Source organism: Cricetulus griseus, chromosome 2, assembly GCF_003668045.3.
Source record: "Cricetulus griseus strain 17A/GY chromosome 2, alternate assembly CriGri-PICRH-1.0, whole genome shotgun sequence".
In the NCBI taxonomy this organism is placed as follows: Eukaryota; Metazoa; Chordata; class Mammalia; order Rodentia; family Cricetidae; genus Cricetulus; species Cricetulus griseus.
The window spans coordinates 376,187,020-376,213,068 of record NC_048595.1 but is presented as its reverse complement, the minus strand read 5'-3'; the positions used below and the strand labels follow the sequence as shown (position 1 = coordinate 376,213,068).

General features: G+C 45.9%; 1 protein-coding gene across 1 annotated transcript; it reads right to left on the bottom strand.

The window, feature by feature from the left end:
• Positions 1 to 2,013: 2,013 nt before the first annotated feature.
• On the bottom strand, positions 2,014 to 25,415 carry Eif3l (eukaryotic translation initiation factor 3 subunit L). The gene is made up of 13 exons (XM_027403981.2): positions 25,275 to 25,415; positions 24,764 to 24,812; positions 23,029 to 23,239; positions 21,549 to 21,628; positions 20,187 to 20,248; positions 17,847 to 17,916; positions 17,440 to 17,513; positions 14,808 to 14,979; positions 11,532 to 11,686; positions 10,680 to 10,850; positions 7,235 to 7,732; positions 3,046 to 3,126; positions 2,014 to 2,219 (listed from the first exon to the last, which is right to left on the bottom strand). Exons 1-13 carry the CDS (start codon positions 25,305 to 25,307, stop codon positions 2,181 to 2,183), a joined length of 1,695 nt encoding a protein of 564 aa, XP_027259782.1. The 5' UTR covers positions 25,308 to 25,415; the 3' UTR covers positions 2,014 to 2,180.
• Between the last annotated feature and the right edge of the window lie 634 nt (positions 25,416 to 26,049).

Here is a 26,049-nt window from a genome sequence, read left to right as displayed (position 1 = left end):
GACAGGTGGATCTCTGTGAGTTCAAGGCCAGCATGGTCCACAAAGCTACAGAGAAATCCTGTCTCAAAAACCAAACAAACAAACAAACAAGACAAAACAAAACAAACGAAAAAAAAAAGAGAGAGAGAGAGATAGGATTTGGGGAACCTACTCCTCATACTGGGTTGCCTCGATCAGCCATAATACAAAGCTTAGTGACATGCTTTGTTGACACCCATGGGACACCTGTCCCTTTCTGAACAGAAACAGAGGAGTGGATGGGGGGGGGGTGGCAGGAGGAAGCAGTGGGAGGAAACAGGAGGAGAGGAGGGATGGGAAACTGGTCAGGATGTAAAATAAAAGAAAAATTTAATAAAAAGAAGATAAAAAAAAAAAAGATAGGAATTTGTTTTCCCATACTTGGACCTCCTCCTTGCCTGGCCAGTTTCCCTGTGGATACAGAACTCCATCTTCCTCTCAACAAATTCTACGCTGCTGTACAAAAGCATAACACACTTGGAGGCTTAGAGCAGAAATCACATTGTACTAGAAGCCAAAAGTCCAAAGTCAAGATGACAGTCAGCTCTGCAGGAGCTACTCCTCAGCACATGGCTGGGGAACTCTCTGTCTTTGCTAACTGTGGCTCTTGTAGGGATCCCTGTCACTGGATTCAGAGCCCACCTGGAAGACCAAGAGTCCAAGTTCTGTCCACACAGATCTCCTTCCACATAAGGTTACATCAATAGTTTGCAGGCATTAGGCAAATCAGTGGGAGAGAAGAGCTTGTTTATGAGTTCCAAATGTGGGGGAGGAATAAACAAGAGGATCTACTGAGTGCCAGGCAACAAATGGGTGCAAACAGCATCCTGCCCATTTCTACTCTTGGCTCAGAAAGTACAAGTTGTCCTGTAGTCACCGTCTGTACTAGGCACCAAACTCAGGCACTGGATTATGAAGAAAGGTCCCGAGGTGACAGACGCATCACAGCGTCAAGGAAAGGGAAAGCCACTTTGCCCAGCTCTAGCACCTGCCAACCACCAGAGGTTACCTAGGAGGGCGATAACAAGGAGACCATTGTGAGCTACTTTTCTAGCTAGGTCAGCCTGAGCCACATATCAAGATTCTGTCTCAAAACGCCAAAAAATGCCAGGTGGTGGTGGCGCACACTTTTAATTCCAGAACTCAGGAGGCAGAGGGAGGTGAATCTCAGTGAGTTCCAGGTCAGCCTGGTCTACAATGTAGGGTCCAGAATAGCCAGGACTGCTACACAGAGAAAACTAGTCTTGAAAAACAAACAAAACAACAAAGCTAAAAAAGGCCCAGAGAGATGATTCAGAAGCTAAGAGGAACCCAACACCCCTTTCTGGCTTCTGCAGGCACTGTACACATGGTGCACAGACATATACAAACACCCATACACATAAAATAAAGCTTTATAACCGTCCCCCAAGCCCCATATCTATAATCCTAGTAGGGAAACTGAGACATGAGGATTATGTTTGAGGGCATCCTGGAGTACACAGCCTTGTCTCAAACAACCCCATCACCATACTTACAATAGATCTGCAGAGCAGGCTCAGCTGTCTGGCAGCAGGTACTAAACTGGACAGAAGGCAGTCATAATTATTTTAAAGACTGGCTTGTTTATAACTTGTATGACCTCAATCAAGTTACTCAATTACCCCAGGATTCACTTTCTCAACAAAGAAATAGGACACCGCATAAGTCTGAGCTGCAAGTGTTAAGCATGTCTGAGACCCATCTGCACAACTCCTGGCAGTAAGAAATGTCCCACAGTTTCTTCCCAGGGCTCAGCACTGCCACTAACATGCTATGCAAATTATGGCAGTTCATTTAAATATCATTTAAACAGACACAGAACATGCAAACGTCCTATGAAGCACACAGTATGTCATGAACACAGGGATTAGAGAACTCAGCTTTAACACTGATGCACCAGGGAAGCATAGTACACAGGACACAGTAGACTGCTGCCAAAGCTACAGATCTGCCCATTAATAATGAGACCACAAATCCAGCTCCAACAAAGACCCTTTACTGAGAGCTCCCTAAAACATCCAGTCCTTGATTTGAACAAGTTTCAACTCAGCTGATGGCTGACTTAGGTAAGGCTTCTTGATGACAAGAATGCTTCCCATCTACAATATCAAAACAGGTTCTTCACTCCTGCATGAGTGTCTTCAGGGCCTCTGTCCCATCTTCTTTAGGGTTCGATTAAGCTACAAGGGAAAGTAAAACTAAGTTAGATGTAGGATCTTTGGGACCTATCCTAAAAGTGTGCACATTCAGGAAGCCTGACTCCTGCAGGCCAGGGAGGGCCACAGAAAGCCAGGTGGCCATAGATCCTCTGTGGCCATAGCCTTTCTCTTGCCTTCACTTGACAAATGCACAGCCTACATTGCCCTGCCCATTTCACAGACAGGACAAGGGTTCAGGGTGGCTAGACCAGTTGCACTTCAGCCTCTCCCTGATAGAACAGTCCCCAATGGGTAAGGCTTAGACAGCTAAATAGTAAAAACAGTGCCACACTGTCACAATCCTGAAGGAGCATGTCCTCTGTCGGAGGACTTCGGGTACTAAGAAAAAGTGGCTCAGAGATAAACGAGGGAGCCCCATAACCTTGTGCTCTTCGGCCTGACATACAAGACATTTCTTAGGGTAAGAGCACCAGGTCTGTCAAACACAGTTTCCAGTCCTCCAGCATGCAGACACTGGCCAGACCTGTCTGAGCTGGAGAACGCCCCAACTGGGAACCAGGGAAGGAGGGACTCAGCAGCAAATCTACCCATATTAGGAAATACCAGGAAGGGTGAGGAGAGCAGCACCCTTTGCAGGGCCACCCGCAGACCAAGATCTTGGAAAGAGATACCCTAGAAAGGGCTGACACAGCAACTCCTGAACCCAATCCACTCTCCAAGCTGCCAGCCAGGCGAGCTTAGAAAGTTAAAGGGCCAATCACACATTTTCTTAAAAAGAAGCATGAGAAAAATTTCAAAGCCTCATCTCTATCCTCAGGTTTGTCAGCCATTCTCTCAAAGGTCTTACCTCTTCAAATTTGTGGATCTGCCGGATAAAGAAATCCCCATAGCGTCTGGCAACCTTGGTGTCTGCAATATGGATCATGTCCTATGGGAGAAAGCAGTCAGAACAGAAGTGGTGGGAAGGGGGGGTGGGGTGGGGAGGTGTAGGGTAGTGATGAAGAAGAGGGCCACCTAGCGTGGAGCCACTTAACTGCAAAGTACAATGGTGCCAAGTGTTAATAACCCCCACAGAGCTCCCGGTACTTGGGGGACAGGGGTGGGGGTGGGATGACAAAAATGCTCTAGTATTTTGCTATGTCCCCGCCCATCCTCTTGATTTTTTACTTTGAAGGTGCCATCCTTCTCAGTCTCCCATTGACCCTGGGCTACCACACTCAGGCTCCTAACACTAATTTTCATGAGCAAAGTTTGGGGGAAGCAGACCAATACCTGTTATTGAGAAACAAAAGCACGAACACACAGGCACATACATGTAATCCTAACACTTGAGAGGCTGATGAAAACAGGACCACCCCTGAGCTACACAGTGACGACTACCCTGCCCTCAACACTCCCTAAACCACCAAAGTCAAAATGGCAGAGCCTTTTAAAGTATGGATGTGGCATTGACTTAATCTGAATACAAGTTTCAGCAAAATGTGACTTGTGGGCTACAGAGATGGTTCAGTGATGGTGATTACCTGTAATCCCAGTATTCCTACTTGGGATGGGAGGTGGAGACATGAGCTTCCAGCACAGCAAAACAAGACAGACCCTGTCTCACCAAGATGGGAGGCGAGAACCAACCCCCAAAAGTTGTCCTCTGACCTCCACATGCACACCAGCACACAGATTCCACACACAAATAACAAAACATAAAATAAAATTTGAGCTGGGCGTTGGTGGTGTGCACCTTTAATCCCAGCACTCGGGACGCAGAGGCAGGCAGATCTCTGTGAGTTCGAGGCCAGCCGGGTCTACAGAGCGAGTGCGAGGACAGGCTCCAAAGCTACACAGAGAAACCCTGCCTTGAAAAGCAAAAAAAAAAAAAAAAAAAAAAATTTTAATGACCAAATTGGGAGAAGCATTTTATTAAACCATCTGCACTGGGACTAGTTGCTACGTCACTAGAAGATGACAAAGTGGGTAGGTTAACGGTACTATCAAAGAAAGTGCACATCGGGCTGGAGAGATGGCTCAGTAGTTAAGAGCACTGATTGCTCTTCCAGAAGACCCAGGTTCAACTCCCAGCAGAACTCTAGTTTCAAGGGACCCAACACTCATGGCAAAAAAAACAATGCACATAGAAACAAATAAATAAAAAAGTGCACATGTCACAAACTGAGAATGAATTCAGAACAGAAGAGGTGTGTGTGTGTGTGCGTGTGTGTGTGTGTGCGTGCGTGCGTGCGTGCGTGCGTGTGTGTGTGTGTGTGTGTGTGTGTGTGTGTAGTTGGGGGGGCGGGTTTTGCAGGCATATGTTGGTGTAGATGTGTACGGCTGTGCATAGGGACCAGAGGCTAATATAGAATGTCTTCTCTTTTTTTTTGTTTTTGTTTTTCAAGACAGGGTTTCTTTGTGTAGCTTTGGAGCCTATCCCGGCACTCGCTCTGGAGACCAGGCTAGTCTCGAACTCACAGAGATCCACCTGCCCCTGCCTCCTGAATCCTGGGATTAAAGGCGTGCGCCACCAACGCCCAGCCTTAGAATGTCTTCTTTTACTAGTCTCCACATTACCCTATTTTTTTATTTTTTAAGATTTTTTTTTGTTTTTTGAGGCAGGGTTTCTCTGTGGCTTTGGAGGCTGTCCTGGAACCAGCTCTTGTAGACCAGGCTAGTCTCAAACTCACAGAGATCTGCCTGCCTCTGCCTCCCAAGGGCTGGGACTAAAGGCGTGCGCCACCACTGCCCAGCTTTTTTTTTTTTTTTAAAGATTTTATTTATTTATTATGCATACAATATTCTGCTTCCATGTATATCTGCACACCAGAAGAGGGCACCAGATCTCATAAGGGATGGTTGTGAGCTACCATGTGGTTGCTGGGAATTGAACTCAGGACCTCTGGAAGAGCAGCCAGTGCTCTTAACCTCTGAGCCATCTCTCCAGCCACCCAGCTTATTTTTTAAGATTTTAAATGATGACATGCAGGTGTGTTTGCATGTGGGTAAATGCTTGTGAGTATGGGTGCCCAAGGAGACTAGAGGCGTTATCCCCTGAAGCTAGAATTATAGATAGTGAGAGCAGCCTGATATGAATTCTAGTCCTCTAAAAGAGAAGCAAGTGGCTTTTGTTTTGTTTTTCCAGACAGAGTTTCTCTGTATAGTCCTAGCTGTCCTGGAAATTCCACTGTACCCCAGGCTGGACTAAAACTCACTGAAATCCACTTGCCTTTGTCTCCGGAGTGCTGGGATTAAAGACATGTGCCACCATGCCCACCACCAAGTAAATTCTTAAAGTCAAACTACTGGACAGCAAGACGGCTCAAGCCACATAAGCCTGATGACTGATGATGAGTATCATTTCAGAACCCATGTAAAGATAAAGGTAGAAAGAGAGCCAACTCAAAAAGCAGTCCTCTAGCTGCCAACACACACACACACACACACACACACACACACACACACACACACTTTAAAAAACAAATTACCCAAACAGGACTCATCCATTCTGTAATTACATGCATACCCAAAAGAAAGATATATTAGGAATGTGCTACCAAGCCTGAAAGCATCGTTCATGAGTCAGAAAGCTAGCACAGCGGGTATAAGCACTTTCTGTGAACACTGACAGACGACCCGATACCTGGATCTCACACTGAAGGGAGAACCGACTCCTGCAAGTTGTTCTCTGACCACGTGCATATACTACTCTACACACACATACAAGGGGCACTTCAAGTGAAGTAACTGGTGAGGGAAACTGCAATACTTGATATATTAAAGGGAGGCTGGGTGTGATGGTTTGAATGAAAAGGCCCCTTAGGCTCATGTAGTTGAATGCTGGGTCTCCAGTTGGTGGACCTGTTGGGAAGGATTAGATGTGATTTGCTGTAGGAGTGGGCCTGAGGTTTCAAAAGTCCACACCATGCCCAGTTAGCTCTATCACTCTCTGCTTTTGCTCTAGAATCGTGTTCCCTGCAACGATGGCTAATCAATGGAACCATGAGCCACAAATTAAATGTTTTCATAAAATGTCTTGGTGAGGGCTGGAGAGATGGCTCAGAGGTTAAGAGCACTGACTGCTCTTCCAGAGGTCCTGAGTTCAATTCCCAGCAACCACATGATGGCTCACAAACATCTACAATTCAACCCGGTGCCCTCTTCTGGCACCGGCTTATATATGTATATACATATACATATACAGTGTATATGTAATAAATAAATAAATCTTTAAAAAAAAAAAAAGGTCTTGGTGATGTGATGGTGTTTTGTCATAGCAGTGGAAAACCGAAATAATGGGCATGGTGGCACAGACACCACTTAGGAAGCTGAAGCATGAGGATCAAAGTTCAAGGCCTGCCTGGGCAATTTCACAAAATGGAATGTAAGACTGGGCTGGGAATACAGCAAAGTGGAGAGTGCTTGTCTAATATACATACACAGGCACTGCTCAATACCCAGCACCAAAAAAAAAAAAAAAAAAAAAAAAAAAAAAAAGCCATTTCTGTGTTCTCATTAAATAGGACACTAAAGTGTCTGGCTTCAACTTAGTATCACAGTACAAAAAACACTGTTAGTATTTCAGTAGGAACTCAACACATACCCAGACACAGACTGCTGATAGCTAACCTACAAAAGCTTTATGTAAACCAGACAATGGTCTATGTGTACAATTCCAGCACATGGAAAGATGAGGCAGGAGGATCATAAGTTAGAGATCCCATTTCTCAAAAAAGCCTTCCTGTCCTTTATGTAGTAACCTCAAATCACCCAGAAGCCCACCAACAGGAGAGCAGATGAAACACAGAGCAAGCATTGTAGTGGGCCATGGGAGGTGACTGTTTCAGGCAGGAATGAAGGAACTGAACATGCGCAGTCACTGTGGAGAACAATTCTTACAGCTAATGTTAAGCTCTCGTCTCAGCTTAAATCTCACTTTCTCAACAAAGACTTCCACACATCTCATGCCTGTAACCTACTACATATCTGACTCATTTGCCCCTTTGAGAGGATAAGCAGGGTGACCAGGGTTGCTGGCCCAGGGGATGCCATACCTTATCAATATAGAAGTCCACCTCTGAGGCTGACTGGAATTCGCCATCTAGGGCAGAAATGCCACTGGTCCACACCAGGTTCTTCATCTTGTGCTTGAAGACAAGCAGTTGGATGCGGAACTCCTGCTCTGTGAGGTCCAGGAAGCCGGCGAGCTTGGCCACGGGCATGGTGGTGTAGAGCTTGAGGAAGCTGCGGATGGTGGAGAGCTGGGCCTGCTGTTGCACCTCATCAGAAAACACCTTTAACTGCTGCAGAAAAGGCTCCTTGTGGTAGTTGGGATGGACATTGTCATAGTTGGGCACCACAGGTGACAGGAACTTGGGACAGGCATAGCTAAACAGTTCCTCATAGACCTGGGGGTCACCCTTTTGCATGCGCAGCATCTTGTCCCCATATTTCTCCCGCAGCTGAAGGTGGATGCTCTCATCAATCCGCATGGGGTACATGGTGAGAGCGATTGCCAACAGAGCATGCATCTGCTCGTTCTGCTTGTTTATCTGTGAAAAGTCAAACACATACATTCCTGAACCCCACTGTGGGCCTGCTGGCCCCCACCTGCACAGGCATCTCTTGCCTTGCTGTCTCCTACATATCAGTCACTGCACTCTCCCAGGAGACCTGCGATACCAACCCCAAGCTCTCCTGAGCCCCACCCAGTGCTAAGTCCTCAGTTGTCTCCAGATTTCTCCGCAGGGCCTCTCCAGTTGGCTTTACATCACTGGAAAGTCAATTCTTGGAAACTTGCTAAGACTAAGCAGAAATCGCTGATGCCAATAGAAAACAAAATCCTCTATGAGATAATGGTGGACCACCAAAGCTAATCCTTGCATTCCCAGTAACCCCACTGCCTCAGCTATTCTACAGAGCTGCTGTGCCAGGACTCTCAAGCCCCGAGACCTCTGTGCCCAGGCCATCCATGCTGCCTAGGAAACACCTCCCCAGTCCACGTGTCTTGAGCCCATCCTCCCCAACTAACTGCTTCAGACAATGTTTGTTTTCAGTGCTGAGGACTGAATCCAAGGCTTTGATCATGCCAGGCAAGGGCTCTACCATCAAACTAAGCCCCTAGCCCTCTAACTTGCCCTCATTACCAAAGTAATCTAAGGTAAATGTCATGCTAACAAATGCTTAGCCAGACAGGCACTAAAAAGTCCTGCTGAAGGGCAGTTCAGTGGTCAACTGTCTGCATGTGGACAGCATAAAGGGAAAATATAGCTGAAGACAAAAACACATGTTCTCACACACAGCAGTTAAAGAAATTGATTTTGTAGACTAGGAAAGAGCTGACCCTAATGCACAGGCTTTTAATCTCAGCCACTTTAGTGGTTAAGGCAGGGGAACACTGATTCAAGGCCTGCAAGGTTAGTCTGGGGAACTTAATGAGACCTTCACTTAAAATAAGCTTGGGGGATGGAGAGAGGCTGGAAATGGGGCTCAATGGTACACTGCTTACCTAACAAACACACTAAGACTCTAAGTTTAAGTCCCACCACCACCACCCCACACACAGGAAGAGAAGCTGTGAGCCCTATAAGCTAAAATAATGACCAGTACGGAAAGATATACCCCTGGGAGCAACAGCGGCACAAATGTTACGGGGTAACCAACTATTTTCTGATTGGATGTAAGGCCTGCTACACAAGAGGAAATGTAAGAACCCACAATAGGGAAGCCCACAGATCCCAGGGGTAAACCTACTTCTATTAATTTGCTAAACAGACTCGACAACAAAATGCCTCTAAGTCTGTATCCCTCAGACTTTATCAAAGAAGTCCCATTGTATAATGGACAGCAGTTAACACAGAAACTCTCAAGTGGTCAAACTCCAGACAAACATTTGTGGACAGGTCAGTCACAAATGAGGGACATCTACATCACATCCTCTGCACCCAAGGCTCAGGGACCATGGAGAAAGAGGGACCAGAAAGATTGTAAGAGTCAAAAGAGTGAGAAGGACTCTGGAGAGCAATACTGTCCTCTGGGCATGACAAGATCCCTGCACTCATGAACTGACAGCAAGTGTGGTTTCCTGCACAAGAACAAGCTAATTATCATTCCAGCAAGAAGCAGGGAGGGGAGGAGCTCAAGAGCCCTCACCGCTGGTTGAGGAGCCATTAACAGCTATGGCATCTGAGGTGGGGAGTCAGTTTTCAATGGCACTACACATTAAAATGTGGGTTATTAAATATAAATAAGTAAACCAAAGACACAAAGCTGAGAGGGTTGGGGGTTCTGGGAGGGTAGGGAGTGAACATGATGATATATTGTATATTGTGTGCATGCATGAAACTCAAGTGATTAAGGAAAATATTATACTGTTTTAAAAACTCAATATGCAGCTGGGTGGTGGTGGCAGTGCTCGCCTTTAACCCTAGTGCTTGGAAAGCAAAGACAGGCGAATCTCTGTGAGTTTGAGGCCAGCCTGGTCTACAGAGCTACAGAGAAACCCTGTCTTGAAAAAACAAAAACAAACAAACAAACAAAAAACCAAAACAAAAACAACCCAACACGCTGAGGGAGGAAGACTGCTGTGACCACGAAGACAGTGGCTGGCTACAGCTGACACAAAGTTCCCAAACAACAGCCGCTATAATTCCTCCGGAAGCAAGTGGGTAGAAGAGGGAGTTCAGAGGACAGGCATATAAGAGATTGAAAAAGAAAAAATGATGAGTTTTATAACATAGCAGGGGCACTGTTTTATATCAATTTATATCTACAAAGAACTAGGAGAGGGGCTGGAGAGACACAGCTCAGAGGTTAAGAGCACTGCCTGCTTTTAGAGAGGCCCTGAGTTCAACTCCCAATTCACATGGTGGCTCACACCATCTGTAATGAGATCTGGTGCCCCCCATCTGAACTACAGGCATACACGCAGACAGAACACTGCATACATAATAAATAAATAAACCTAAAATAAAAAACAAGACAAAAAAACATGAGCCAGGCAGGCTGTGGTGGCAGAGGCAGGGGGATCTCTAAGTTCAAGGATAGCCTGGTCTACAAAAGCAAGTTCCAGGACAGCCCAGGCTACACGGTGAAATGCTGTCTCAAAAAAAAAAAAGAAACAAAACCAAAAGCAAAACAAAAAACTAGAATAGTTCGAAGGTTTTCAACACAAAGAAATGATAAATGGTTAAGGATGAGAAATATTCTGATTATTTTGTTTGGTTTTTGAGACAGGATCTCTTTACATAGCCAGGGATGTTCTGGAACTTACTATGTAGTCCAGGCTGGCCTCAAATTCAAGAGATACACCTGTCTCTGCCTTCCAAGAGCAAGGATTAAAGGCGTGCACCACCCAGCTGTGATTTTTCTTTTTTATCTAGTTATCACATATCCCACAAATATACACAATTAAAGCTGTATTGAAATGAAGTATTTTTAAGAACAGCAAGTGCCAAGGAATTGGTGACTGGTGAGACAGTGGCTATAGAGCTCCCTTACCATCTCATACTTGTATGTGGTCCTCTGGAACATACTCTTGGTCCTCTGGATGTACAGGAGGATGTTGGCAAAGACCCGGATAGCATCCTGGTAGCGACGCATCATCAAATATGCAAAGCCAACATAATAGTATGTAGTTACCTGGCACTCAGGCACACGGGAATACATGCTCTGCAAAGGAAGGGGGAAGCAGTAGCCATGAGTCATCCCAGGCAGTGGTGGCACACATCTGTAATCCCAGTGATGAGGATGTCCTCTGTACATATGTTTCTCTTATTGGTTGATGAATGAAGCACTGTGGCCCATGAGGCAGGATAACAGGTGGGACTAGGGACAAGGAGGCTTCTGGGATTCTGGGAAGTGGAGGCAGAGAGGAGTCGTCATGTGATCCGGGGACAAGAGGATGCGAGTCAGGGGTTCTCGGTAAGAGAAGGCCATGTAGAAATACATAGATTAGTATTTATGGGTTAATAATTAAGACAGAGGTAGCCAATAAGAAGCCTAAGCCAATGGTAAACAGTTTCATAATTAATATAACTCTTGTGTGTTTATTTGGGGACTCTGAGGCGGCTGCGGAACTGGGTGGGAATTCCATAACATCCTAGCACTTGGGAGGCAGAAGCAGCTGGATCTCAGAGTTCCAGAGCGAGTTCCAGGACAGCCAAACCATGTGTTGAAAAAGTAAATAAAGCCTCTGAGACCAAGTCACTTCAGTGTCATCAGCCACCTAAATCATCAAGCAGACAGCTTTAGACTCACTTTCAACTGGCTTGGGGACAAAGGAAGGGTCCCATTTTCTGGCTATTTATCCTCAGGATTAGAGTTCTGGGGAGTTAGAACAGGCATACTTACCTTCTTGTTCAGCTCAATGTTCTCCAGCACCTTGATAGCCTGGTAGTAATCCCCCAACAGGGAATGCAGGCGCAGAAGCCCCACCAGGCTGAAGTAGCCCAGCATCTTGTAGAGGGAGTGCCGTCCATATTCCCCAGCCACACTTTCTGGGTCACCTGTGAGGGAAGATGCGGCTCTGAGTGCTTCCAGAGGAAGGTAGAAGAGGACCAGCCTGGCCTCTGACTGTTACTCAGGAAGAGTGTCATCTGCTCCCCTCACATGGAATCCCTTGGCCTAGCAATCTCAAGGAACTGGGCTGGCTATGTTCTCATCTTGTGATGATTGACAGCTGCTTTGAGAGTGGCAGTAAATTTGTTGGTTTTAGGTTTCATCCTAATACAACCTGAGAATGTGAGAAGGGCCTCACTGAGAACAGTTACTCACAAGGCCTTCCTTTTGGGACCCAAAGCCAAAGCTATTTACCTGCAGATCTTTGGCCTCTTTCTGAGGAGGATCCTGCTATGCGATCAGCACAGATAACACAGAACCACTGCTGCCTCTGCACCATCAGGCAGCATGTCCTGGATGACACATGGTGGGTGCCTGCTCCTTGCCACAGCTGACCTAAAGAACCAGTCCCTTGGGCTGGAGAGATGGCTCAGGGGTTAAGAGCACTGGCTGCTCTTCCAGAGGTCCTGAGTTCAATTCCCAGCAACCACATGGTGGCTGCCAACCATCTGTAATGCCCTCTTCTGGACTGCAGGGATACATGCAGGCAGAACACTGTATACATAATAAATAAATCTTAAAAAAAAAAAAAACAGTCCCTTGTCTCAGCACTCTACTTGACACAATTACATATAAGAACCCAATGCAGCCAGGTGTTGGTGGAGCATGCCTTTAATCTCAGCAGAGGGATCTCTGTGAGTTCGAGGCCAGTCTGGTCTGCAGAGCAAGAGCCAGCGAGTGCCCTGTCTCGAGAGAGACAAAAAAAAAAAGAACCAAACTCAGGCCTGGATATTTGACAGACACATCTCCAAAAATAAAGTAATCTCTCAGATTTCAACAAAGGCTACAAAGGCCAACAATTTGGCTCAGCAGGTAAAGGTGTTTGCCACCTTGCCTAACAATCGGAGCCAGAACTCCTAGAACCCAAGTAGTGGAGAGAATTAACTCGTACAAATTGTTCTCTGTTCCCTGAATGTGTGTCCTGTGGCACATACACACCTATACATAGAAATAAATAAAACATAATTTTAAAAAATTAGAGAAAACTAACAATATTTGCTGTTGAATAAAAAAAAGTGAGCTTTGCCTGGTTTACTGGTGCACACCTTTAGTCTCAGCAGAGGCAAGCAGGTCTCTGAGTTCAAGGCAGCCTGGTCTACGTAGAGATCCAGGCAAGCCAGGGCTACACATAGAAACCATGTCTCTCAAAGAAAAAGAAAAATATTGAGCTTTGGACCTGTTTGTCACTATAAGCACAACAGGTTTCAAACACTCACCCGATGAGGTGAGGAATAAGATTCTTTTTGTTTTTGGTGCTAGGAACTGAATCTAGGGTTATGTACATGCTGAGCACATACATAACTTTCCACTGAGCTACACCCAAGCTCATCAGAGGCAGATGGATGTCTGTGAGTTCAAGGTCAGCCTGTATCTACACAGGAGAATGTCACTCATGTTGACGAAGGGCCCACTGAAATTGTAGGGCAGACCAGTAAGTTTGAGGTAACAAAGTGAAAGGTCACACCAACATGGCTCCTCGCCACTAATACCTGATCAAAGAAATACACTCTATAGTGCAGAGCAGGGAGCAGAGCACCAGCACCACCTGAAAGGCTATTAAACCTTCCTTCAAGGCGATCCCTGTGAGTTCAAGGCCAGCCTGGTCTACAGAGCGAGTGCCAGGACAGGCTCCAAAGCTACAGAGAAACCCTGTCTCGAGAAAAAAAAAAAGAAAAGAAAAAAAAAAAAACAGAACTTGTTGGCTCAGAGGTTAAGAGCACTGCCTGCTCTTCCAAAGGTCCTGAGTTCAATTCCCAGCAACCACATGGTGGCTCACAACCATCTGTAACGAGATTTGGTGCTGAACACTGTACACATAATAAATAAATAAATAAATTAAAAAACAAAACAAAACAAAACAAAAAAAACCTTCCTTCATGCAGGGTAGTGGTGGCGCATGCCTTTAACCCCAGCACTTGGGAGGCAGAGGCAGGCAGATCTCAATGAGTTTGAGGCCAGCCTGGTCTACAGAGTGAGTTCCAAGACAGTCAGGACAGTTACACACAGAAACCTTGTCTCAAAAAACCTTCCTCTGAGACACACTTCAGGGTCAGCCAAGTCTCCGTGAGTCCCAGGCCAACCTGTTCTACATAGAGTTCTAGACTGGCCCAAACACACAAACAAGCAAACCATTCTTCCCTTTCCTGCTGAGTACAGTGTGAAATTAGATTACCCTCATATACATCAACCAAAACCTGTTACAGGCTTGACACAAAAACAGAGGTGAGACTCCAGGTCTCCTAAGAAGTCTTACTCTAATGAGCCCTGAAAAATGCTGCTTTAACTGAAAATAAAATGAGTGTGTGTGTGTGTGTGACAAGGTCGAAGGATGGAGCTGTGTGAGAATCCTGAGAGCTTGTGAGAAGCCTTGTGCCCGATGTTCCTTCTAAGCTTGGGTTTGTTCTTGGAATGTGCTTTTGTGTGCTTTCTGGGTGTTGTAAACAGGAGTGGGTTTACTTCAGACTACCTAATATCTTACCTTTGTTATTCTAAAAATATTTTCCTGTCAGGGCAGTGGTGGTGCACCCTAGAACCTGGGAGGCAGAGGTAGGTGATCTCTGAATTCCAAAACAGCCCGGGTTACACAGAGAAACCCTGCCTTCAAACCAAAACAAAAAAGTTCCCAAACACGGCCCGTCCTTGAGTTTGTAATACTGTTTGAAATTGTATAAATTTTGCTCACGTGACCTTGCTTAACCTCCAGACTTACATAATTATTAAAATATTATGGTTCTCGATATTTTAAATGTAAAGACCGGGTAAAATGTCTCAGTTAGTAAGGGCACTGGCTGTATAAGTCCAGCAACCTGACTTTGATTCCTGGAATCCATGTGATGGTAGAGAGAACCAACTCCTGCATGTGTGTCCACAGGCATATCACCCCGCACACATACACAACATTCTTTAACACATAAGGAGCTCCCAACAAAAAGCTGGAGAGGTACTAATCCAAACACAGGCCCTGGGGTCACAGCAGCAGTTGGAAGCAGCCTAGCCTGCCACACTCACCTCCACTTGTGTAGACCTCCAGCTGTCGGTTGATATTGGATTTGTCTACCAGAGAATGAAGCACATTGAGGACACTGTGAACATTCCAGATTTTAGGGTTGGATCTAAGGAAGTCAATCTCCTCCTCTGACTTCTTGGCAGTCTTGCATCGGTACTGACTAAATGATTGGAACTGTTGAGGAAGAGGAAAAGATGTGGAAAGGGCATAAGTCCAAGTGACAGCCATGTGCTGAGAATGAAGTGATACAAGCTTTTATTAAATAATTTTTAGGGGTGGGAATGACATAGCTATATAGCTCAAGTGGCCTCAAACTCTCATTGGTCCTGCTTTTGCCCAAGTGCCAGGATGAAGACAAGATGGGTGTTTTTAAGCCACAGCAAATGGAACAATAAAACACAACATTCAAATTCATATAAACACCTATATACCAATGTGGTGCCCTTCCCTCTGGAGTAAGTGATGTCTATGCTACAGTAACCAGGCACTTTTACATTATCTGAGGTTTGAAAAGACTAAATAAAACTCCATCCAAAAGGCCAGGGGTGGTGACACAACCTTTAATCTTAGCAGCACTTGAGGCAGAAGGTAGATGTCTGAAGGCCAGCCTGGTTAGAGCTATGTAGTAAAGCCCTGTCTCAAGGAGGGAAAAAGAGTTGAGGAAGAACCATCCCCTTTGTCTATTGCTTTGGCCAGGAAGACTCAGAGGTGCTACCTGATCCTCTTGGTCAGTCTCTGTGGATTAGAAAGCCCCTTAACAAAAGAACACCAGATAAACTAAGGAATTATGCTTATCTTAAGCCGGATGAAGCTCACCAGAGAATTCTCTCCATTCCCAAGCCAATAGGACTGTCAACAATCTCAAATTATATCAAAAGGCTGACACAGCCAAGAAACCAGGAAGGCCAAGCAAGATGTGAGGCCTGAGATTTGTAACAAGAAAGGCACTGGTGCCTCCCCTAGGGCAAGAAGCCTCTCTCTCACAGAGCCCCAAGATGTTTTCACCTGCCACAATTCAATGACACTTTGTATTCACAAAGGCTCCCTGGCCTGTGGCATTCAAATACTTTAGTTAAGTAATGATTTCAGGCCAGGCAGTGGGGGCACAGCCTATAGTCCCAGAACTTGGGAGGCAGAAGCATGCTGACCCCAGGTCTAAAGATTGAGTTCCAGGACAGCCAGGGTTACAGAGAGTGGGTAAGGGGATAATGATTTCTTTTTCTTTCTTTTTTGTTTTTGTTTTCTGAGACAAGGCTTCTCTGTGTAGCCCTAGCTGTCCTGGAACTCTGCAGACCAGGCTGACCTCAAACTCAGAGATCCACTTGCCTCTGCCTTTGGAGTGCTGAGGATTAAAGGCGTACGACACCACTGCCTGGCAGATGAGATACTGATTTCTAACCCGATCTGTAACCCTGCAACATGGAGAAGAGGCAGAAATTCCAAGAGAGATGGGCTACGCAAGACACTATGTCAAAGAAAATTAAAACAAAAACACCGGCCAGGCGATGGTGGCACACACCTTTAGTCCCAGCACTTGGGAGGTAGAGGCAGGTGGATCTCTTTGAGTTCAAGACCAGCCTGGTCTACAAGAGCTAGTTCCAGGACAGCCTCCAAAGCTATAGAAAAACCCTGTCTCGAAAAAAACCAACCAACCAACCAAACAAACAAAAACACCGATTTCTGAAGAATTTTTTCTAAATTTGAGAGAGATAACATGGCCTTTAACTTGATACAATCCTCTTGCCCTTCCTTCCCAAATCCTGGTCTTACATGTGTGTGACACCATGCCCAGCAACCTGGGCATGTATCCTGCTTGTAAGATGACTACATAAAAACTGGAAAAGGTTCGGGATGATACTGACTACATAAGCATCACCCAGTAGCTGTTCTGAGACTAAGCATTGTATATGGAGGACCACAGGAATCTTCCCAGCAAAACAACCCCCACCCCCACCTTGCTGAAGATGAGGAAGTCACTGTATGGTTAAATCACGCATCTAACAGCCAGGGCCAGCCAACACTGATACTGAACTTCTACCCCCGGCTAGACAGTTGTGACCACACTTTACACCTGGCCACATTCTCAGTGCAATCTCAGCATGAGAAGTCTAAGGCAAGAGGCACTTCCTTCCTGATAAGCAATGGACACTGCATTCTGACCTTGCACATATCAGGTAAACACCATATCAGGTAAACACCATGATTAAGATACAGAACTGCCGGGCGTTGGTGGCGCACCCCTTTAATCCCAACCCTTGGGAGACAAAGGCCAGCCTGGTCTACAAAGAGAACATTTCTGTTTGATGGGTGAGAAAGACTAGTCAAAGAAAGCTTAAACAATGTCAGTTTGAGACATGAGGCAGCCCCCAGGCTAAACCGGACTCTAAAGCCTGAAGCATGTGGCTGTCAGACCAGTTCCAGATCATCAGAAAAGTACTAGGTGTTGGAGTTCAGGCTGAAGACTTCCAAATTTGCATCTGAAATTCTCAGGCTTCACTGTTCTCTTCAGAAAACTGTTCTAACCCAGAGCCCAGTGCCATGGAGCCTGGCTGGAGATTGCGACACACAAATGAACAACGGCTGCTCTCTGTGGGAATTACTTATTTCAAGTTAAGGCTGAGGCTGAACGCGCACCTGGTAGATGAACTCATCGATGATGTCCCACAGCCACTGGTTGGGGAGTTCTAGGGGAGCAGGTCCGTCAGCATCTGTAGAGATCACAAGAAAAATCAGACTGCAGAAAGGAGGTTTGCCTGTTAGAGCAGGGCTAGAACACCCTTCATAACCCCTAAGCCCCTCATCATAGCACTATAAACCACACCTCTCTTCTCCCCAACATTGAAATCTGACTAAAAAAGAACTGGGTGAGCCAGGCAGTGGCAGTGTGCGCCTTTAATCCCATCACTAGGGAGGCAGAGAGTCAGGCAGATCTCTGTGAATTCAAGGCCAGCCAAGATCATACAGAGACACCCTGTCTTGAAAAACCACAACAAAAAGAGGTGGGTGCCCTAAAACCATCCCCTGGGCAAATGTAGACTTACTGAGAATATAGTTGAAGAGATTACAGTAGTTGTAGTAGGATTCGAACCTCTGCTCTAAGGAGGGGCCCCCCTGTAAAGAGAACAGGGTGTTAGGGCACAGATATGAGGTTTAAGTGCTTTGCCCATGGTCTACCATGATGGCTGAGACACGAGGACCATCTTCTCCAGGTGTGTGACAGAAGGGGAGGGGGGCGCCGCACAACAGTGACTGAACATCAGGGAAAGGCCAAATTTTATGGTCACAGATCAGAGCCAGCACTCATAACAGGCATGCAGATCTAGAGAGGCAGAGAAAGGGAAGGTGTTCACTTAGGAGCTACCCACCTAAAAAAGGTGAAAAGGTCAGGGAATTAAAGGAGACAACACAACACTGGGCTCCCAAGGATCTCCAGTGCCAATCGTGTTGCTGACCCTGGTTCAAATTCTCTTGAGTTGGGAAACACAGCAAACAACAAATTTGTGATGGAGTAGAGAAAACTGCCTTGGATTGTTAGCCCCGGCTCTATCCACTATCTTAACTGTGTGGTTCTGACAAGGTATTTAATCAGGGCTACTCAGACTTAAACAAGATCGTGTAGAGTGCAATGTGGTGGTGATGATTACCATCCCCCAGATGGGAGGATGAGGCAAGATAATGAATTCAAGGCCAGCCTGGGCTACAAAGTAAAAGCTTTGCTCAAGAAAAAGAAAAGCGGGATGTGTGTGTAAGTTATTTTATACCAAAAACATGTTCATCCAGAGCTGGGCCAGCATGGGCCACATACTGAGTTCCAAGTGCTACATAGTTAAACCCTACCTCAAAAACAAATAAACAAATAATAAATAAATAATAAAAATCATCTAATCATTCAAAGAAAAATCTCCAGGAGTTTAAAACTGGTCACACTCAGTGCCAGTTTAGAACCTACCAAAGATTCCAGGTGGTAATGAACTGCTAAGTTTCTAGTCTACAGACCAGACAGAAGAAATGAAGTCCAGTTATATCCTGTCTTCCCTAAGTAGCCACACACACACCATGGCTATCTTCAGTCTAGCCACACATGGCTGACCTTTAGCATTAATGGCAGTAAGGAATCCTTGCTTTCTCTCAGGTAGCAGAGATCCCACTGGAATGCAGTAAGACAGCCCCAGAAACTCCTCCAGCTGCCATTGCTGGTAGCACCTACAGCCAGGACGGGAGCTCCAGGCAGATCAAGTGGTCCTAAGGACTGAGGAGGAGTCACTGAGAGTCAAGCCACAGGTGGAGACCCTTGCTTGCAAAGAGCTGCTGGTGTCAGTATCCTTCATTGATCCACGCTCAAGCAATGACTATGTCATTGGTGGCAAATCTGTCATCATTCCAGGAACTGAATGATAGCAGTGAGCAAAACAGAGCCCAAAGCCCAGTAGTGCTAATATCCTAGTGGGAAAAGCAAAGAGACCCAAGTGAGCCAACAAGACATTGTGCTAGTGACTGGTGCTTTGAAGAGCTGAACACAGCTAGGAATCCAGGAAGGGAGGCGACGGTCACAGTAAATGCTACGGCAAACCCGTCAGCTAGATGCAGCAGGGCCATGGATCTAACCTTGGATTTCCTAAGCATGATGGACTCTAAGCCCTCATAAAGGAGGACTGGGATGGTAGAGACATTAAGGGCAGACAAGTTCCAGTGGTGTCAAGAGTCCACAACAGGCACCAGCTTTGCTGGTCAAACTATTCTTTTGCATTTCTTTAAAATAGTTAAAACGGGTGTGTGTGTGTGTGTGTGTGTGTGTGTGTGTGTGTGTGTGTGTGTGTGTGTGTGTGTGTGTGTGTGTGTGTGTGTGTGTGTATGTTAATCCCATCACTCGGGAGGGAGAGGGAGTCGGATCTCTGTGAGTTCAAGTCCTGCCTGGTCTACAAAGCAAGTTCCAGGACAGCCAGACCTACACTAAGAAACCCTGTCTTGAAAATTGGGGGTGGGGGTGGGGGGTAGGGAGTGAGGTAGTTGAAACCAACCAACCAACCAACAGGGTAGGAGTGGCGTAGGCATGGCTGGAGAAATGCTTAGTGTTTAAGTACACTTGTTCTTGCAGAGGATGAGGGTTAGATTCCCAGCATCCACATGGTGGATCACAACAGTTTGTAACTCCAGTTCAAAGGGATCTGATGCCTTCTGATCCCTGTCGGCACCAGGCACACACATGGCACACAGATATACATGTAAGCAAAACACACACATAAAATATAAAAAGAAAAAAAAGACAAAACCATACCAAGCAGCTTTAGACATGGAACAAATACAACTAGAGACTATTCTAGATGAAACTGACACAGTTTACAAAAGTATTAGTAACACCAACATTAATGTAAAATACTTACACTGACTTTGGCGTATATATGCCTGTAGTATAATTCTTTGTACAAAATTAAGAATACAGCATCTAAAAGACATAGCAAAAGGGTACTTCGTTAAACTACAAACCAACTGGTGTATCCTGCAGCCACAGCCTTCCAGTGGAAGGATAGAGGTAATCTAGAAGGTAAATTTTTTTTTTTTCGTTTTGTTTTTTGTTTTTCGAGACAGGGTTTCTCTGTGGCTTTGGAGGTTGTCCTGGAACTCACACTGTAGACCAGGCTGGCCTCGAACTCACAGAGATCTGCCTTCCTATGCCTCCCGAGTGCTGGGATTAAAGGCGTGCGCCACCACCGCCCATCGAAGTTAAACTTCTAAACCAGTGGCTCTCAACCTTCCTAATGCTGCAACCCTTTTATATAGTGTCTCATGTGGTGGTGACCCCCACCACAAAACTATTTCACTATTTCATAACTATAATTTTGCTGTTATGAACAGCAACATAAATATCTGTGTTTCCTGATGGTTTTACAGATGAATCCTGTGATATGGTTGTTTAACCCCTCCTTAAGGAATCTCCATCCATAGGTTGAGATATGCTGTTTTAAACTCTTAAGCTTTTGCCCCAAGAACCTATGCACCCACCAGAGTGGTAGTGTGCGCCTTTAGTCCCAGCACTCAAGAGGCTGAGGCAAGGAGATGTCCGTGAGTTTGAGGTCAGTCTGTTCTACACAGTGAATTCCAGGACAGCCTGGGCTATACACAGTGAGTTCCTGCCTCAACAGAAAGAAGAATGTATACACCCAGAGAAAATTGTGTTCCATTCTACTGTTAATGTCCTAATCACCTGTCCCTTCTCTTCCTCTCTGAGGCAGGGTCTCACCATGTTATCAGTGGCCTTAAAAGGATCCCCATCACACAGAAAAGGAAAGTGAGAGGTGAGGGGCTAATAAGCCCAAACCAAAGTGACTCAATAGCCACCTCACCCCACCCCACCCCCAAAGAGGGAAAAGAAAACTCCTTATCTGGGAAAGCTCAAATTGTACAGCTTTCTCTTACCATGTAATTTTACTACAAACCTACATCTTAAGCTCTGGAGAACTAAAATGTTAAGTAAACACACAAACCAACCATGGTGGTGCGCACCTTTGATCCCAACACTCGGGAGTCAGAGGCAGGCAGATCTCTGTGAATTAGAGGCCAGCCTGGTCTACAGAGTGAGTTCCAGGACAGCCAGGGCTACACAGAAAAACCATGGCTGGAAAAACACAAAACAAACCAAAAATAAACAAACAAACAAAAACAGAAAAAGAAACACATATAAGTTCTGTGATCTTTCTGTTAATATCTGCTATCCAGCACCTGTGACACGCAGCATTTATACCTACCATTGCCAACTTGGGGTGCAATGGCTTCTGCCTCAGGCCATGGTGTATTCTTGAAGAATCTTTCAGTTAGTTTGGTCCAGCTGAAAGCCAAGCAAAAACAATTCACAACTAAAAAAGCAAGACTCAGGACCCAACCCTCAAATTCTATGTATAGGACTCAGAGACGTGGGAGATACCACAGAAACAGAGCCTGAGCCCCACTCCCTCCCCAAGCCTAAGACTTTCCTCAACCCAGATCTCCTCTATGGACCTTTAGCAATGTGGGAATAGAGTTCAACTCCCGCTCACTGATCCAACAGGTGTCTGGTCATTGGCGCACACACCCCATCCTCCCAGAACTTGCTTGAAGTATTTTCTGTCTTGTCCCTAGCTGACTCATCTTACATCTGGCATTCATTATTATCAGGGCATCTCCTCATCACTACTCTGGAGCTTGGTCTGCACTGTGAGGCTGAACAGTTCAGACATTAGGATCCGGGATCAGAGTGTGCGGTTCCGAACACAGCATATGTACAATGCTAGCTATGATTCATTTCTATGATGTTTCCTCTATTGTGAAAAGAGAAAAACCATAGAATTTGCACCATGGGATTACCAATACAGGCAAGTAGCAAACACACAAAAATACTCCAACACTGCTTGGCCTACACTGATAATATATGCTAATAGCTACTATTATCATTAGTAGTTATTGCAGTAATTTTTAAAAAGTGGTTTGAGAGAAAGATGACATGCTATACAGAGTTCATGCAGAGGGTTTTTTTTTATTAGGAAAAAAGGATGGTAAAGGGGGGAAAGGGGAGGGGGAGACTGACCTCTGGGGACAGAAGCAGAGGAGAGAGGAAAGAGATGCAGGAAGAGAGTGAGAGAGAGAAAGGATCAGATAGAGGGAGCGAAAGAAAGAAGGATGTGAGGTGGGCAGGACCCTTTTAAAAGAGAGCATAGTGAACAGGCACAGGTGGTGCTCTTAGGAGCAGTAGTTGAGGGGGTATCCTGTCAGAACTCCAAAGGTAGGCCAGTACAAATGCCTAAATACTAACAGCAATGACATTATTTTAGATTTGAACCTTGTTTGTTTCTGGGATACAAAGTTCAGCTAATTAACATGCCTCTAGTCCAGTGGTTCTCAATGCTTTTTGCAAACAGCTATCTCCAAAAAAACTGACATAATTTTTTTTTAACAGTAGCAAAATGGAAGTTACGAAGTAGCAATGTTAATAATTTAATGGCTGGGGTCACCACAACATGAGTTGTGTATTAAAGGGCTACAGCATTAGCAAGGTTGAGAATCACTGCTTGTTCGCAAGGGAGTCACAACAACATAGTGAAACAATCTCCAAAAACAAAAACCATAAGCCCTACACACACACACACACACACACACACACACACACACACACACACACGATTAAACATAGCTCATCTTGTAGGAGTTGTATCACCAGGCAATCCCACTCAGAAACAGTGTCATGGCCCATACCTGTTCTCATAAATGTCCTGGATCTCGTACACCTTCTGGTCAATGACGTCACTAGAGACACGACTGGCCTGAAGCTCGTACACTTTCTGGTCAATCAAATCTGAGACCGTTTTGTGGAAGTACTGGATGAAGTTTTTGATCACTTCAGGAATCACCTGATAGGTCTGTTGCTCGTACTGCCGTTCATAGGCAAGGTCCTGCTTTGGGTCTCCTAGAGGATGGACACAATAAAAACATCAGTGTTTGTAAGCTCATAAATATGATGGACCAGAAGGGCAGGACAACCCTACAGGACTGGGAATACAGTTCACTCTTAATCATAGAATGCCTGCCCAGCATGAGCAAGGGCCTAAATTCAACACGAGACAGACAGACACAGAAACATGCACCTCATCTCATAAACTACTCAGATCTAAATAAACCAGTATAGATTCCCTTTAACATTTAGAGATATAAACTTTCCCCAAGTCACCTTCAATCCCATCCCACTACTATTGTTCCTTCTGAACAATTACCATCAAAGCTATTTCTTAGCTGAGCATGGAGGTGCACACCTTTAATCCCAGCACTTGGAAGGCAAAGGCAGGTGGTTCTCTGAGGCCAGCGTGATCTATATATTGTAAGTTTCAGGATAGCTACACAGTGAGACTCTGTCTCAAAAACCAAAAGGAAACCCACTTCCTAACTAGATAACTCAGCCTCCTTCCTCGGTATCTTCACTCTTAAACATTAAAATACACACACACACACACACACACACACACACACACACACACACACACACACACTCTTTTGGTTTTTTGTGACAGGGTTTCTTTGTAGCTTTTGGAGCTTGTCCTGGAACTCGCTTTATAGAGCAGGCTGGCCTCCAACTAAGATCTACCTGCCTCTGCAGGTGTGGGCCACCACTGCCTGTGAACATATATATTTTGCAAAACTACTCTAACAGTCTAAATAAAACATTTAATATAATGTACCCTGAGCAATGCATGCCATTTGGTACAGGTAATATCAAAGTCACATAGCATTTCTTCAGGGTTTCTCTGTGTAGCTTTGGAACCTATCCTGGCACTGGCTCTGGAGACCAGGCTGGCCTCGAACTCACAGAGATCCACCTGCCTCTGTCTCCCAAGTGCTGGGATTAAAGGCGTGCGCCACCAACACCCAGACCACATAGCATTTCAGTAAACCTCAAAAGGCTACACAGAATATTTTCTGTGGACTTGGTTTGAATCAAGTACATTTTCACACCAAGATTTTCTTCCGTGGGGCTGGAGTGTGGGTCAATGGTAGAGTGTGTGCCCAGAGTGCACTGAACCCCAACTTCAATCTCCAGCCCAAAATAAACCCACAGAGGTTTTTCACCTTCACCTGATGGTGAAGGAGGGTTAAACAAGGGTTTAAACAAGGAGGGTTGTGGGTGTGGTTCCAAGCTTGCCTAGAAGCTTGGGGCTCTGGGTTCCATCCCCAGCATAACAAATAAGATTACCCACAAATAAGGAAAACCCAGTCAGGCCAGTTATCCTTCTCTTCTGACACCCGGAGGAAGGCCACAAAAAAGGTCTGATTTATTAGGCTCTTGCACCACCCTACTACTCAGATCAATGGCAGAGTCCACACTTGAGCCATCAAGGAGCAGTTTTTACCAGGTCCCTGTCGGAGTCAATGCTGAGACATTCAAAAAGGTGCCAATCCCTGGAGTCACTGAGTCAGCAGGGCAAACTTAAGGTCTCACCTGTGTGCATATCATAGTCCCCCGGGTAGGCATAGGGATCATACGCAGCCTGCAAGGAAAGAGACAGTCAGGAATGATCGCCAAGTGGGATTCCAAAATGCTCGTCCTCGGGAGTACACTTCCAGCAGGAGGCTAAAGACACCATGTAGATAAGAGAGTCCCCAGGTCCCCACCTCGGAGGGATTCACACGTGTGCGAGCAATGGTAGCAAAGACGACCCACGGTTACGGGTGGAGTAAGATTGTGTGAGCGCGTCATCAGCAGACGTAGCCAGCACCAAGAGCTCAGCTCCAAACACCCTTCCGCCCTTCTCCGGCTGCGACCACACCGGGGACATAAGCCGAGCAGGCGAGCAGAGCGGGGACCGGTGAGGAATCCCGGAGCCATGAGGGCTGAGATGGTCGCGGCCGGCATGTTCCGGCCCGATCTGGACGGCCCCTCACCTCGGGGACAGATCCCACCGAGCCGGGTCCCCGACGCGGAGCCCGCCACGCGCACATCTCCTCATTACCTCAGACTCGTAGTCATCAGCGGGATAAGACATGGCTACAGCGCTCCAGAACCGGGAGGGAGAGAGCGGAAGAAGTACTCCGCGCCTGTCTGGCAGGGCCGGAAGTCCCGCCCGGCCCAAGTCTTACCGGAAACCCTTCCGGGTCGGCCACGGACCTGATATGGCTTTGATTGGAAGGACGGAGCTCGAAGGCTACCAGAGTTCCTTCCTCCTCCAATAGAGATTTTTTCAAAGGGTGTGGTTCTGGAGTGCTGATGTACACGCAGAAACAGGGCGGGGGAGTTCTGTATAAAGGCGAAGCCTAGAGGGCCTCTTGGCCCACGTCTGCTAGCTCATGGGTGGCGGAGCAGGAGGTTTGCAGAAAGTTCGAGGATACCCTGAGTTTAGTTATTTCCAAGCCAGTATGGTTATAAAGCCAGATGCTAAAAAAAGAAAACAATAATCAAAAGGGAATAAAGGAGGACAGAAGGGAACGGCACACAAAAGGCCGAGCGGGGAGATAATGATGTAGCGGGCCTAACCTTAGATTTAGGTGAAAGGGTCTGTCTACAATGAGAAATGTCTTTAAAAAAAAAAAAAAAAGCCCGGGAACAGGTGAGACAGCACAGCAGGTAAAGGACCTTGCCGTCCAACCCTAACCTGATTCATTCCCAAGGGACCCAATGGTAGAAGAGAAGTAACTCCAAAAGTTGTCCTCTGGCCTCCTAGTACACTCGAGGACACACTAAATAAATAAATGTCAAGAGAAAGGGTGTGTGGTGTCGGGGGTTAAAAA